Source organism: Rhagoletis pomonella, unplaced genomic scaffold (assembly GCF_013731165.1).
Source record: "Rhagoletis pomonella isolate Grant_MI unplaced genomic scaffold, Rhpom_1.0 Rhpom_scaffold_00006, whole genome shotgun sequence".
NCBI classification, from domain to species: domain Eukaryota; kingdom Metazoa; phylum Arthropoda; class Insecta; order Diptera; family Tephritidae; genus Rhagoletis; species Rhagoletis pomonella.
The window spans coordinates 2,743,802-2,758,524 of NW_023458560.1; the positions used below are offsets into that span (position 1 = coordinate 2,743,802).

The 14,723-nt window shown below is 35.4% G+C and overlaps 1 protein-coding gene across 1 annotated transcript in view; it reads left to right on the plus strand.

Moving 5' to 3' along the window:
- The window catches only part of LOC118740307 (transcription factor hamlet), a gene marked incomplete at its 5' end in the record, with an annotated part of 76,457 nt that extends 74,479 nt beyond the window's left edge, over positions 1-1,978 (plus strand). Inside the window, one exon of the mRNA XM_036471791.1 lies at positions 14-1,978. Within this exon, the coding sequence (XP_036327684.1) occupies positions 14-1,297 (1,284 nt within the window). The remainder of the gene's footprint in view (positions 1-13) is intronic.
- Positions 1,979-14,723: the final 12,745 nt, after the last annotated feature.

A 14,723-nucleotide genomic window follows, 5' to 3' on the forward strand; every position in this document is an offset into this window, starting at 1 on the left:
ACTTCCATTACAGAAATCAATCGACGTTATCAGCACGCCACCACCTGCAGAGGCATTCGATGAGGAAAGCAAACCCACAACGAGCAGCGTCGAAATGCCACTCGACTTGAGTATTAGCCGCAATCGCGCGCGCGCCGCTAGTTGTAGTCCTACCGCTGATACTCAGTCGGTACACAGTGATGGCGCCAACCAGACTACGACGAGCGAGCGTAATTTTGACCCGGAGCTGCGGGAATCGAACTCAGCGGGTGCCGACAGCAATGGCGTTACACCAAATAAACAACAACGTCTCTCCCATAAATCAGAACGAATTTCCTTTTTTAGAAGCCCCAGACGCAAGTACAAAGTTCCACCTGGGCCTACTCCTTCACCTTCGCCCCCGAGCAACGAACCGCTCAGCTACTTGAATGCACCAGAAGAAGAATTGTCACCATCCAACACCGCGACCGGTATCTCCTGCCCTCAACCAAAGCATCCTTATCCACTACTCCTCGAGGAGATCTATCGTTCACGTGCGCTGAGCGCTGCATTCCCAAGGCCGTTTCCTTTTTTAGGGGCAATGGGCGGACGGCCAGCCTATGAGGGTGCACTGCATCGCGTTGGCATGCCGTTTCCGCCCGAACCGGCTTTTCGTGAAGCGATTCGTGCTGCCGGCCTCACAAGCAGCATGTTGGCTACAACCTCAGGTAAAATCAAAGAACGATACACATGCAAGTTCTGCGGCAAGGTATTTCCACGTTCGGCCAATTTGACGCGCCATCTACGCACGCACACCGGTGAACAGCCATATACCTGCAAGTATTGCGATCGCGCCTTTAGCATTTCATCAAATCTACAACGGCATGTACGTAACATACACAACAAGGAGCGGCCGTTCCGTTGTCACCTCTGCGACCGTTGTTTCGGTCAACAAACGAATCTCGATAGACATCTGAAGAAACACGAGGCGGACACCAGTGGGCTGGGTATTGGTGTTGGCGATTCGCCTTCGTCAATTGAAGCGGATCGAGAGGACTCTTACTTTGATGAGATACGCTCCTTCATGGGACAAGTGACCTACAAAGAAGACTTGTACACGCCCACAAGTATTGGTGTCGCAGAAAATGATGTCGAATATGCGGGCAGTGATATGGAAGCCGAGTTGTCCGTCTCGCGTTCGTCATCAGTAGATGCTTTGGCTGGAGGTGGTGGTGGGAATGGTAGTGGTAGTGGAGAGGAGCGAGTCACGATGAAGAAGGAGTCTACGGGGTCTATGACTACAAAAGGCAACAATAAAACGATCGAAGTAGGCTCGTAAGCATTCACTGATAGTGAAGGATGGGAAGCTAGACAAGTGGAATAATTTCTGTCCGAATTACAAAGTTTGCTGTGAGAAAGTCGACTATGATCGGCAAAAACTTCGTAAAACAGCTGCGCTGAGCTCTAACGCAGTCTTCAATGATATCAATAGTGATATATGTACATATGTACACAACTGTGAGCACATGCTTGTGGATTAGTATAGAGCATTTATGGAAATACATACACATATAAACCTATACCTATATGTACACAAAATGTATAAATAATATGTGTTGGGCTTATAAATAACAGAACTTGGAATTCTTTTCTTTTATGATAAGTTGTGTTGCATTTTGTTATAAATGACTAAGAAATGTCTAAACCTTTGATTTGTCTAAAGCAATCAGGAATTGAAAAAATTTAAAAGTAAAAATTGCTACCAAAAAAACTGAATTATATTATAAAAGATCGCATAATTTGCACTGACTTAGTAACTTTGTCTAGTTTTAAGCGCCGCGTTAATTAAAAATCTGATTAAAAAATAGCTCGGTAAGTAATAAAAGTAATTTGTACATATAATAGAAATAATTATGTATGTTGAAATGTTTTTGCAATAATATACGCACATAATACAATTACAAGTACATACATACATATGTACTATATGAAAGGAAATACGTAAATGTTTAAGTAAATAAATAAAATTTGATTTTTGTAATTTGTAGGAGTAAACAAATCGTTTATTAAATAAATAATACAATTGGCAAAGAAAGTTGTGTTTCTTATGGGCAACTTGATAAAATCTGCCTCGAGAAACACCTGGAGAAGTTTCCTGAGCATTTACTATTATTTATCTTCATGCATTTCTTTTGAAGAGGTCCTCAATCCTCAACAGTATTGTTTATTTAACCTTAAACATACATATGTAGGTAGACGTGACTTGATTTTTATCAAATCACATTTCGTAAAGATTTGATAGTTCATTTTATTTATAAATATTCCAGCGTTCACGAGCTCAATCTTATTGCTGTTGTTGTTGTTTTGGCCCAACCCAGCGGCGATCTTCAGAAATGATTTGCGTCTAAGTAATTGGCGGCAATAAATACTCCATTCACTTGATCACTAAATTAACACTTTCATTTTCATTAGCTCTAACACACGCATACACATACACACACACACACACGCAATTTCATTCATGCAAAGTTATCCGCATGCGCGTCAGCATGTGTGCATATGTATGTATTTAATTGTGTCTAAGTTCATAGGATACTGGCATACATATGTATGCATTGAAAATTATTTGCGCCACTCTTGAAGACGTTCTAAAATCAAGGCTAAGCTGTTTTCGATTTAAATTTAAACGCTTTTTTTCATTCCATTATAACTAAATTATGACTGTTTTTGTTGCTGTTTTGACCAAAATAAGTTTACGATGGAACTAATTTAAAATATGTGTTTTCTTTAATCATCTAATAATTGTTACGCTTGGCACGCATGAAGTTGTTATAAGTTTATAGCCATATAAAAAGTAGATGAAAAGCGTTACAAATTAATAAGGTAAAAGGGACTAGACGATGATAAGAACGGAAATTTAAGCTAAGGAGAAAATTTCATAAAATATACATATGTGTGTACCGTTGTAGATCTATCTATCAATCACTTGAGAATTTCTTGATTAATAATATATATACATACATATGTACAGTCAAGCTTCCCTATTATGAACTTCTATACAACGAAGTGCTCCCTATTGCGAATTGATTCAAGTACACACAGTGGCGTAGAGGATAGATTCTCCCTAGAAGTCGCAAAAAGAATCTATTTTGCTCATCCATCGATTAAAAACTTTAGAAGGGGCATGAATAAGTCTATAAGGTCTGTCTGCAGCTCTCAAGTAAAACAAAAAATTCATATAAAATGACGCAGAAAAAAATAAAAAAGAAATTTTCTTCTATAAAAATTTCTTAAATCTACATGCAGCTCTAAAGAAAAAATTCTCTTATATTTACATAGTCACCCCTATTGCGAGTGTCGGCTAATAGTAGATAAACGACTCTTATTCGATTATCGATTTTCCATGGTATTTTGAATGTCGATTTCTCGTTCAATAGTATGTGATCGCTCATCCTTCTGCAACTGTTTGTTTATAGAAGGATGAGCGACTATAAACTGTTCAGTCGCACTTATTGAACGAGAAAACGACTTTAAAATAACACGGATAATCGATAACCGACTAACAGTCCTGCCGAGGTTAAGAAAAAACATTTTTTAAAAATTTTTTTTGCGATATTCATTTGATCAGGGCTTGAACCCAGGCCCTGCGGAGTGGGAGCACGCACTGCTAACCACTACACCACAGCGGCCGCATGCATGTAACCTGGTCCTAGAAATCTGAAATTTCTGATTAAAAATCATCGAAAATATTTCGGAATCGTACCGATTTGAAATCGTTCGAATTTCAGAACATGCCTGTTAGTCTTAGTCTTAATCTTCATTTTATTCCCATTCTTAGTCTTACCCTTAGTCTTAATCTGAATCTTAATCTTTATAGTTCCCTACCACCCCCGCTATCATCTCCCTTCTTCTGGAGCTTTTTTGTTTCATTGGAGCTTGCGATTTTCCACTCGTTTTCGTTAGAATTAAACGAGATCAAACTTCGTCCATTTATCCGTTTTTCTTTTCAAGAAGAAAGCCAGACGAGTGGCGTGTACAATAATATTCATCATAATCACAGAATTTAGCCCATTTGCGTGAATGTGTGTACATATGTTAGTCCTAAATGTTAAGCTGACCAAACGTCCTCCTTTGAGGACTGTTGTCCTCCTCAAACGTGATTTGTCCTCCTCAAAATTTTGTCTTTCTTTGTCTCCTTTTGAGCACAAATGTCCTCCTTGTCCCCCCTTTCAAGTTGTATAGCAGTGATGAAATTTTCAAAAAATTTCGTTCGGAATATTATTATTTCCTCATCGTACACAATCATTGTATTTCAAAGGCATTGTTCAACTTTCATTTACATGATGTACGCTGTTGATTCAACTAATCGCCTGTAAAAGTTGAACAGTTTAAATGCCTTTTAGCTTTAATCAATTATATTTTACCCTTTACAACACTGAAAGACTAGCTAACGACGCGTCTCCACAGTCGAAAATTATTTCCTACCATATGTAATTTTGTTTGCCAGATATGTATAAGTTTTATCAGTGGCAATATTTGCGTATGGGGATTTTTTATCTTGATAAAAGATTTTTAAAGTGGCTTAAAATAAGTATGTTCATTGCACTGAAGCGCGAATCTGCTTAACAAATTTTAGAAAACATGTTATTTCACATCCAAGTACATAATCAAAAATAACACAGGCCTGTGGGATTTTTGCGTTAGAAGTTAGAAATGTATTTCATGATTACGATTAGAGTAATCTGAGTCCTTAACTTTTTATACCCGAGCGCACTTGTGCACAAGGGTATATTAATTTTGTTCACATAACGGTTGTTTGTAACAGCCAAAACGAATCGAGATAGATATAGACAAATGTATACATAAATGATCAGGATGAAAAAAGAAATCGATTAAGCCATGTCTGTCTGTCCGTCCGTCTGTCCGTCTGTCCGTCTGTCCGTCTGTCCGTCTGTCCGTCTGTCCGTCTGTCCGTGTACACGATAACTCGAGCAAAAATTGAGATATCTCAACGAAATTTGGTGTGTAGGTTTCCCTTAATCCAAGGTAGGTTGGTATTGAAAATGGGCGAAATCGGACTTTAACCACGCCCACTTCCCATATAACGGTAAATTCCAGAAATACGAAAACTGCGATATTTTAGTAACTATTGAAGATAATTCACTCAAAATTGATATTTACAATAAGTTTTAGACGAAAAATAAGAATATTATAAATTTTTGGAAAATGGGCGTAGCCACGCCCACTTATGGTTACATGTGTATATCTTGGTAACCGCTGCACCAATTTCTTCCAAACTTGGCACAGTTGTTGGTCCTGCTACAACATACCAAATGGCCGAAAATTTTTAAAATCGGACAATAACCACGCCCACATCCCATATAACGGTAATTTAGAGAAATACAAAATCTTCGATAAATCATTAAATATTAAAGCTAATTTATTCAAAATTGATGCTTGCAACAATTCTTTACCAAGAAATACGTTTATGGTAAAAATTTGGAAAATGGGCGTGGCACCGCCCACTTATGATCAAATATAAGTATATCGGTAACCGTTCTACCAAACTCGGTTTGTACTTGCCACGTGTAAGCAAAACGTTGAAAATTATTGAAATCGGACTAAAATAACGGCCGATTCTCATATAACGGTAAATTTAAGAAATGCTTGAAACTTCAATATTTCGAAATTGAAGGACGCTAATTTACTCAAAATTGATACACCTCGTCTTACCATCTAGCGGAAGGTTTCGGAGGGGTGAAAAAACATATATTTAATACTTGCGCCGGGTATTTAATGTTCGGCTCCGCCCGAACTTAGACTTTCTTACTTGTTAAGATTGCTATTATTATAATCATAATTAAAATGTAACCGTTAACAAAAATTACCCAGCTCTGTTGCATACATACATTGTTCATAACGGTTTCAATATCTAGAGTTATTCGAAAAAAAGTGTGAGATAAACTTTTGCTATACTAAGGCTATCTGCACACTTGTCGTCCAATCATAGTTGCGTTATCGTCCTGCCCTGAAATTTTGAGCCGAGCACATGCATTTCAAAGGAGATCTGCACACTTGTCGTTATCGGCATATCGTAGAAGATGCAGAAACGGATAAGTACGGCACTGTCGTTTGCTAATCGTTGTGCACGCATTGTTTGTTTACATTTTATGGGGAAAAAGTAATGAAAAAGTTAATATTTGCATTAAAATTGCATAACAATTTGTATTTTTTTGCATAAAATCTGTGGAAATTATTAAAAAGTGGATAATTGCATTAAAAATCAATAAATGTGAGCGTTTTAACTATAAAATATGACGAAATTGTAAAAAATCTATGTGTGCATGCACAAAACACATTTAAGGAAAAGAAAATAAGAGATATTTATTACTGAAAAATTATGTCTAGAATTGTTGCAGCACAGTCTATATTTTAAAAATTGCAGGTTTTTGTAAATATTTCGCGAAAATATCAACCAGAAAAACAGAAAATACCTGCTCCAAGTGAATTTTTAGACGCCAAATGAATTGAAATATCACGACCGAGTGTGCGAAAGTGTAGTCGGCATGTAATCGTTGCATCATGATTGTGACGATGAAGCAACTATGATTGGACGACCAATGTGCAGAAAGCCTAAGACAATGATCATTCAACAGAAACTTCATTAATTCTTTAAACGAATTTCCGCCATGCAATGAAATGACAAAAAATGTATGCCATTTTAAAAATGCAATGTGGAAAAACAGGATGACACGGGAAGTGTTTAAAGCCCAATATAGTGGTAAATTTTTTTCATTTAATGCCTAGTGAAAACTCAATGTTAGCCCTATTTAAGAAAACTGTTAACTTTTTTAGAAATTTTGTTTTTTTTTAACACAAATGAGAAAAAACTTCACGTTTTACTTCAAAACTAACCACTATTTTAAGAAGTGTAATCGAGCCAGTAATGCCAACTACTTATTTTCGAGTAAAAAATCCAGATTTTTATAAAAAACCGCTAGAAAAAAGCTAAATTCTACAAAACAAAAGCTGAAAAATAAATAGGTTTATGTTAATATAATTTTAATCAAATTCATTAGAAACACTACTTGAAATAGAAACTGATAATCGAATAATATGTAAAATAACGTTGATTTTTGGAATTTTTTTTACGGTGCTACTCTTTTTTTTTTTATATAGAAGAAAATGAACATCACTGTCAACAAAAAAAAATGCCAAAAATCAACGGTAATATGTTTCGGTCTTATAATTATGCAACGCAGTGTACTATTAACTTATTTGACTTGTGTTTAGAGCAACTTTGAATCGCTTTTGCATTTTTAACATGTTATTTATGTGTTAAAATAAGTATAAAACAAATTTTTTGTGTTTTTAATGTGGAGAATTTGTCCTCCTGGAATGCTAAAATATTCTGGCCACCTTATAAATGCTCTTGTGAATGAGTTCATAATGCTGTCGTTACCCTGTAGTCAAATTAACTAGTTGTAAACTACCTCACAACTAGTGTGAACCGAATGCCCAACTAGCCAACCAACCATCTTTTTTCCATGCAATCAACTGGTATTTTTAACATGGGGATGGCCTACGAAATGGCAATTGTCAGATTTCGGTCAGAAATATACCAGCTCAGTCTAGTTCAAAATAGACAGAAAAATACTAGTCTAATTATGGACCAAAACCTCTACTTTGGGAGTCAAAAAATAAAATGAATTCATGAATATACAATAAAAAACTTTTAAGTACACTTTAATATATTACACATTTTTATTTAGCAGCCTTAGATTCGCCAATAATTAGTGTTAAATTTTTTAAATATTAATTAAAAGCAAAAATAAATACATAGATATTTCAAACTTTCAAATATAAATTTAAATGCATTTTTCACTAAATGTTATTAAAAGTAAAAGGATTCAGGTACAATAAATACTATATCTTTATCTTTTTTTAATAATATTGAATATGCAAAAGAAAACATTTTAGTTAAAAGTAAAATGAATTCTTTAGATCATTTTTGAGCGAACTGAAATAAAATAAAATTTTTCATTAAAATAAATTAAATTCATTAACTTTGCACAATTCAGTGTATTATTTTTAAAAATTTATAAAAGTAATAATTAGTGTTTAAAATTTGAGATTTGGATAAGAATAACATAAATAAATAATTCAAGCAGTTATTAAATATTCTTAATTTTTGTATATAGATTGGCTTGTTAATTGATAATCGAAATTTATCAAATAATTATATTAATCGTGTAATTAAAAAAAGTCAAAAAGAATTGAAAATGATCAAAAATAACAAAATAGTGATGTAATTTAAATTAATGAATTACTTAACATTTTTGTTAAGAAATTAATTATTAATCATTAAAAAGGTGGTATTATCGGTATATGATCATTAAACGGCTATCCAAAAAACCATGGTGTAATTAATAATCGTTATGAAAATTAATATTCATTATTATTATTATTTAACAGGACTGTTATAATTGAATACGTACTCGATTTAATGGTTTACAATATACCCAAATAAAAGTTATAATATTTTGTGTACTTTATTGTATTAAACTGTCGAAGTCAAATAACTCGAACTAGTTCGGTTTCAGTCAGGAAATTCTAGTTGTAAACTAGTATTTTTCCTGACTAGTTTGGGACTTCACTGCAGGGTACCTTTGCAGTTGTTCGTTAGACATAAATCCGTCCCATTGGACCGAGCAACGGCTGCGAACAGTTGTAGTCTCGTCAACAGATTACTACATTCTTCAGTATATTCCCTGCAGTGAAACCCCAAACTAGTCAAGAAAAATACTAGTTTACAACTAGAATTTCCTGACTGAAACCGAACTAGTTCGAAAATGACCAGACTTGTACCAAGTACAAAACGATTTATTCATGCCCTGTTTTATTTGGCTTCGACAGTTTAATAGTACAATAGAGTACACAAAATATTACAACTTTTATTTGGGTATATTATTAATTGAAGCATGTTTCTTTGGATAACCGTTTAATGATTAAATACCGATATTAGCACATTTTTAATGAGTAATCATTAATTACTTAAACAAATTTTTTTTTATTAATTCGTTAATATTAATTACATCATTATTTTGTTATTTTTGATCATTTGCAATTATTTTGGACTTTTTTTAATTACACTATTAATATAATTATTTGATTAATTTTAATTATCAATTGGCAAGCCAAACTATAGACAAAAGTTAAGAATATTTAATAACTGCATGAATTATTTATTTATTTTATTCTTATCCAAATCTCAAATTTTATTCGTTAATTATTACTTTTATAAAGTTTAAAAAACAAAGGACTTAAATGTGCAAAGTTAATGAATTTAGTTTAATTTAATGAAAACTTGTATTTTATTTAAGTTCACTCGAAACTGATCATTCGTGATGATAGTTCGAACTAAGGTATTTATTTTATTTTTAACTAAAATGTTTTTTTGCATTTTTAATATTATTAAAAAAGATTAAAAATATTATTTATTGTACCTAAAAGCTTTTACTTTTAATAACATTTAATGAAAAATTCATTTAAATTTATGTTCGCACTAGTTGTGAGGTAGTTTACAACTAGTACATTTGACTACAGGATTATTACTACAACAACAAAGAACAGAAAAAACCGCTTAAAATCAAAATTAGATTATGGACTTCCCATCGACATGTGGATAATCGAATGCTGCATGGACAAACAACAATACCCAATTTGCCACAGGGCGAAGACGACGTCGTTACGACGTCGCTCTGCCGAAGTCGTTTTGGTGAACTCGCAACGACAACATTATGCTTGAAATACAATACCGGCGAACGGCAAACTTCGCCGAATTGGGCGATGCTGTCGTTCAGCGTTCGCCCAGCTATTTCGCCTACTTAAACAGAATTAGAGCGGTAGCGAAAACAGCTGATCCCATTTGGTCGCCTTTATAATTTGGGTGACCATATTTAGAAAAAACTAAACCATATTTAGAAATGAGGAAATGATAACAAATATAAATTGTAAAACAAAGAAAGATTATTATAAATAATTTGTTTCAAGCCAGATTTAACGAATCCACAACTATATTTTTCAAACAACAAAAAAAAAATCGTGTTTAGGTTGTTTTCTTTTAAAACTTTGAAAGCAAAAAACAAATACGGCCACCTTGGGCACGCACAGCTGTCATCGCCCAGCAGGGCGATAGAAATAAATCTATCGCCATGAAACGCCGCCAAGCGAACTTCGCATTTCGCTTTGGCTGTGTTCAATTTCATATGCTTGCGGGTGTTCTAATTTTGACAGCGCGAATTTCGCTGTGGTGAGTTCGCCGTTCGCCGGCATTGTATTTCAGCTATTACGACGTCACTCTGGTGAAGTCGTTGAGGTGAACTCTAAACGGCGTCGCTCTGGTGAAGCCGTTACGACATCGCCCTGATGAAGTCATTTGGGTGGACTCGAAACGACGTCGTTACGTCCGCATAAAGCGGAGAAAGGAATTCTGCCTAACAACGGGCAAACGGAGGACAAACAATGAATAATAATAATATTTTTTTTTTCTATTTAAAAAAAATTCACCGGCACCCCTCGCTCATGCTTACTCGCCGAAGTTCAAGTGCGATCTGATTTGTGCGACGTTAGTGGCGAAATGCTGCGCGAACAAATCAGACGGATTCGTTCGCTGTTAGTGCCTAGCTTTAGCGCGCAACATCGAAAACCCTTCAGCGTTCGCGCAACCCCCAACCAAATAATATAGAAGAGCAACCGCAGAGTCAACAATGATTTGCCTTTTATTTATGAGTGTTCATATAACGGTACAATGAAGCGCGCCACAAAAGCTAAAAAAGAAACAAAACGCATGCACAGAAGAAGGTGCTAAGTTAGAAACAATAACAAATGCGATGATTAGGAAAAAATCGAATGGAATGAAGCATCAAAAAGTACAAATGTACCTTAAATGCTTCAGGTACCTCAAATAAATGACCAACTGACAGATTGACCGCCGCATCGGTGAGGCGCCAATGCACTGACATCCACTCAAATTACCACTTTGCACGCGCGAGTATTTTGAAAATGTATCGTTTCACTTTGATGCCGGAGATGACCAAGTGAGCTTTTGCGTCATCATGAGGACGTGTTGTCATGCCGGTGTGATGAGTGTACGATGCCCAAGAGAGAGGGCGCATGCAGGAGCAGGGATGGACCCGTTGGCTGCATTAGCGAATGAGACGATGGCATTCACATATAAACTACTTCTGCCGTGCCAGCAACACCAACAAGTCAAACAGCGCGTCCGACAATTGCGGAGTCCACAGGAGGTGTGAGCGGATGCATTGAGGTAATAAAAATTGAAGCATCTTTAATCCGACCACTGACGGCTTTCTTAATAAGCATCTCGACGGGCTACAAGACGCAAACTGCTGCTAGAAACTCATCGAACGCTTTATCTACGAATATTTGTATTTGCATATTTGGGTTTTGTTTTATCGCCATTTGCCATCTACATAAACAGCATGGGCAAGGCATCTCCAACAGTTTCATGAGTGCCGCCGCTTACATTGGCTTTAGGAACACACACACATATAAATAATCTGACAATTTCCGGCAGAACCCTACACAGGCCAACAGAGAGAAACGCTAAAAGTTACAGCCAACTTTGCTTGTCAACCGTTTTGCATGCAGCACTACGATAGCTGCCATTTTGCAGCGCCAACGATAGATATTTATCTATATACATATATAAAACAATAGCCGTTTTCGTTGTTCGGAGTTAACTCAAAAACCACTGCATAGATTTCAGTCAAATTTTCAGATGTTATACCTTGCATATATGGTCCTATTACAGGCTACAGTAAAACTCGCTGGGTGGCGCTGGGGTCGAGTTATTTATAAAAATTGTGTTTATGAACCGATTTCTTTTAAATTCAAAATGTAAGCTACCAGCATGATAGCAAACACGTTTACCAAAAATAGACCCGCTAGTTGGCGCGGGAGTCGAGTTATTTATAAAAGTCGTTTTTTTGAACCGATTTCGTAAGCATGATGAAAAAAGCACTTGCGAAAAACGGACCCGCTAGGAGGTGCCGGAGTCGAGTTATTTGTAAAAGCCGTATTTATGACCCTATTTTGTTAATACGCATTCGAAAGGTTTATTACTTTCATGATGATTTTTTTTTCATTCGGCACATATTCAGCCTTATCATGAGTTTCATCTTCCCTGAACCGGTTGACTTTTCGCTTTTGGTTTCCATGTACTTACTATGGGGGAATCAAAATTTTCGCGTGAATTTTTTTTCTGGCGAAACTCAGGTTAAGGAAGATTACATACATAAAATTATAGCCATTTCCGTTTTTCGGCCTAAACTCAAAAACCACTCAATAGAGCCCAGTCGAATTGTCGGAGGTCCTATTATAGGCTACTAGAAAACAAGCGGGTGGCGCTGGAGTAGAGTTACTTATAAAAATGGACCCGCTGGAGTTTAGGTATTTAGAAAATCCGTTTTTTTTTTACAAAATCTGATTGGAATTCATAATTCGTATTCATTTCATGACAAGCAAAGGTTTTGCAGAAAAGGGACCCAATGGATGACGCTGCACCCAAAATATATAGAAACCCCCACGGGGTACAAGTACATAACACTCTTAAAGTTGCTTTTATTTAGACTGTTACGAATATGTCCTGGAACCGAGTTCCATGCACGAATAGCATTGACGAAAAATAGTCTTGCAGATGCTAGATAATTGTACTTGGGTATAATCAGGTCAGTAAGGCGTGCAGACTTTGGAAGGATAATTTTTCGTATAGATATCTAGGATATTTATCCATCATTAGGCGAAATAAAAAGTACAATTTCTTGCCTTTAAGTATTCAGAGATACTTCAGATTCAGCCCAATAGTCGCGATTTCCAATCGGATATTCGCTCAAATTTCGATAGCCCAAAAACATATCGAATAACATGATTGAATACTACATCAATTTTATAAGAAGACTAGCCTATGCCCGCTTGCTTCGCGGCGCCCAATAAGATTTTTTCCTTTGGCCAATACTAAAATAGCGTTAAAAGCAAAGGTGTTCTGTAAAGTACCCATTTTTAGTTTAAATTTAAACGAATAAAGGGCAGAATCCTCCTCACACATAGGCTAAGAATAGTAGCGCTGTGATACCATATGGAATACTAATCCCTTTCGATGTGGTGAGTTTTACCGATGATCTTATTTCCACCTGTGAGATCTCTGCCAAGCGTGCGTAATATTCTTCTATGATCTTGCAACTTCAATATTGGTCCGTAAACCATGTAAGCCAATAAAAGTTCTTAAAAGGAAACTAAACCCCCCCTCAGGATTTTGTAATCGATATTTTTAACTATTTTGTTAGCGATATTTTTTATCGATTTTGTTATCGATATTTATCGATTTTGTTATTGATATTTATCGATTTTGTTATTGATATTTATCGATTTTGTTATCGATATTTATCGATTTTTTTATCGGTATTTATCGATTTTGTATCGAAATTTTTTGTCGATATTGTTATCAATTTTGCTATCGATTTTAGTATCGATATTTTTATCGATTTTGTTGTGGATATTTTTCGATATTGTTATTGATATTTATTATTGAAATTCACCTAAGATTTAACTGCTATCGATGATATTAATACTGACCACATATGTATATCGTTTGTTAAAAAAATTTGTTATTGAATTGCATAGTTCAAATTAACATTAGTGATGACAGCTAAGCACCAGATGGGCTCAACATCGGAAAGTAGTTTTCTGAAAATTGCAGATAGATTGTACTGAATATAAGCCCTCGATATATTGATTATGACAAAAGATATTGATTAGATATGTAACGTAAGCTTCACTTCTACTGTGTGGCCCAGGCGCACTTACTTTTCTTCATCATGCAGGTACTTATACTTTGAATTTGAACAAAATCGGTTCATAAATACGACTTTTATAAATAACTCGACTCCCTCGCCACCTAGCGGGTCTATTTTTGGTAAACGTATTTTCCATCATGCTGGTAGCTCACATTTTGAATTTAAAAGAAATCGGTTCATAAATACAATTTTTATAAATAAATCGACTCCAGCGTCACCTAGCGGGTCTATTTTTCACATACGTATTTCTCATCATGGAGGTAGCACACGTTTTGAATTTGAACTAAATAGGTTCATAAATACGACTTTTATAAATACCTCGACCCCAGCGCCACCTAGCGAGTTTTCTGGTTGCCTATAATAGGGTACCATATATGCAAGGTATAACCTCTGAAAATTTGAATCAAATCTATGCAGTAGTTTTTGAGTTAATTCCGAACAACGAAAACGGCTATTGTTTTATATATACAGCGTGGCGACGAATAACTGTTACCCAGTTTTTTTTGAGAAATAAAAGGGTCCTTTATAAATTTTGCGAAAAAAGTATTTTATTGTTAATTTTCCACAGATTTTACTTTAGTTGTATTGGTTAGTTTTTAAATTTTAATCCTTATCTACATTTGCCAGCAGTGTAAACTTTGAGAGAAAAGTTCATTTGGCACGCAAGTCTTTTTCAGGTGTATTTTTTCTTAGGCTTTGTATAAAAAAAGTACAAAAAAGAAAAAACTGTATAAGGTTGGTCGAATGAATGGCCGTCCTAGTCACCAGTCCCGAGTCTATTAGATTTTTGAGTATGAGGCCTTATTTTGGACAGAAGGGGGAGTATATGGGACTCAAAATGGAGAAAATTAGCCTATGGTTACAGAAGATATGGAACAAATTATCTGA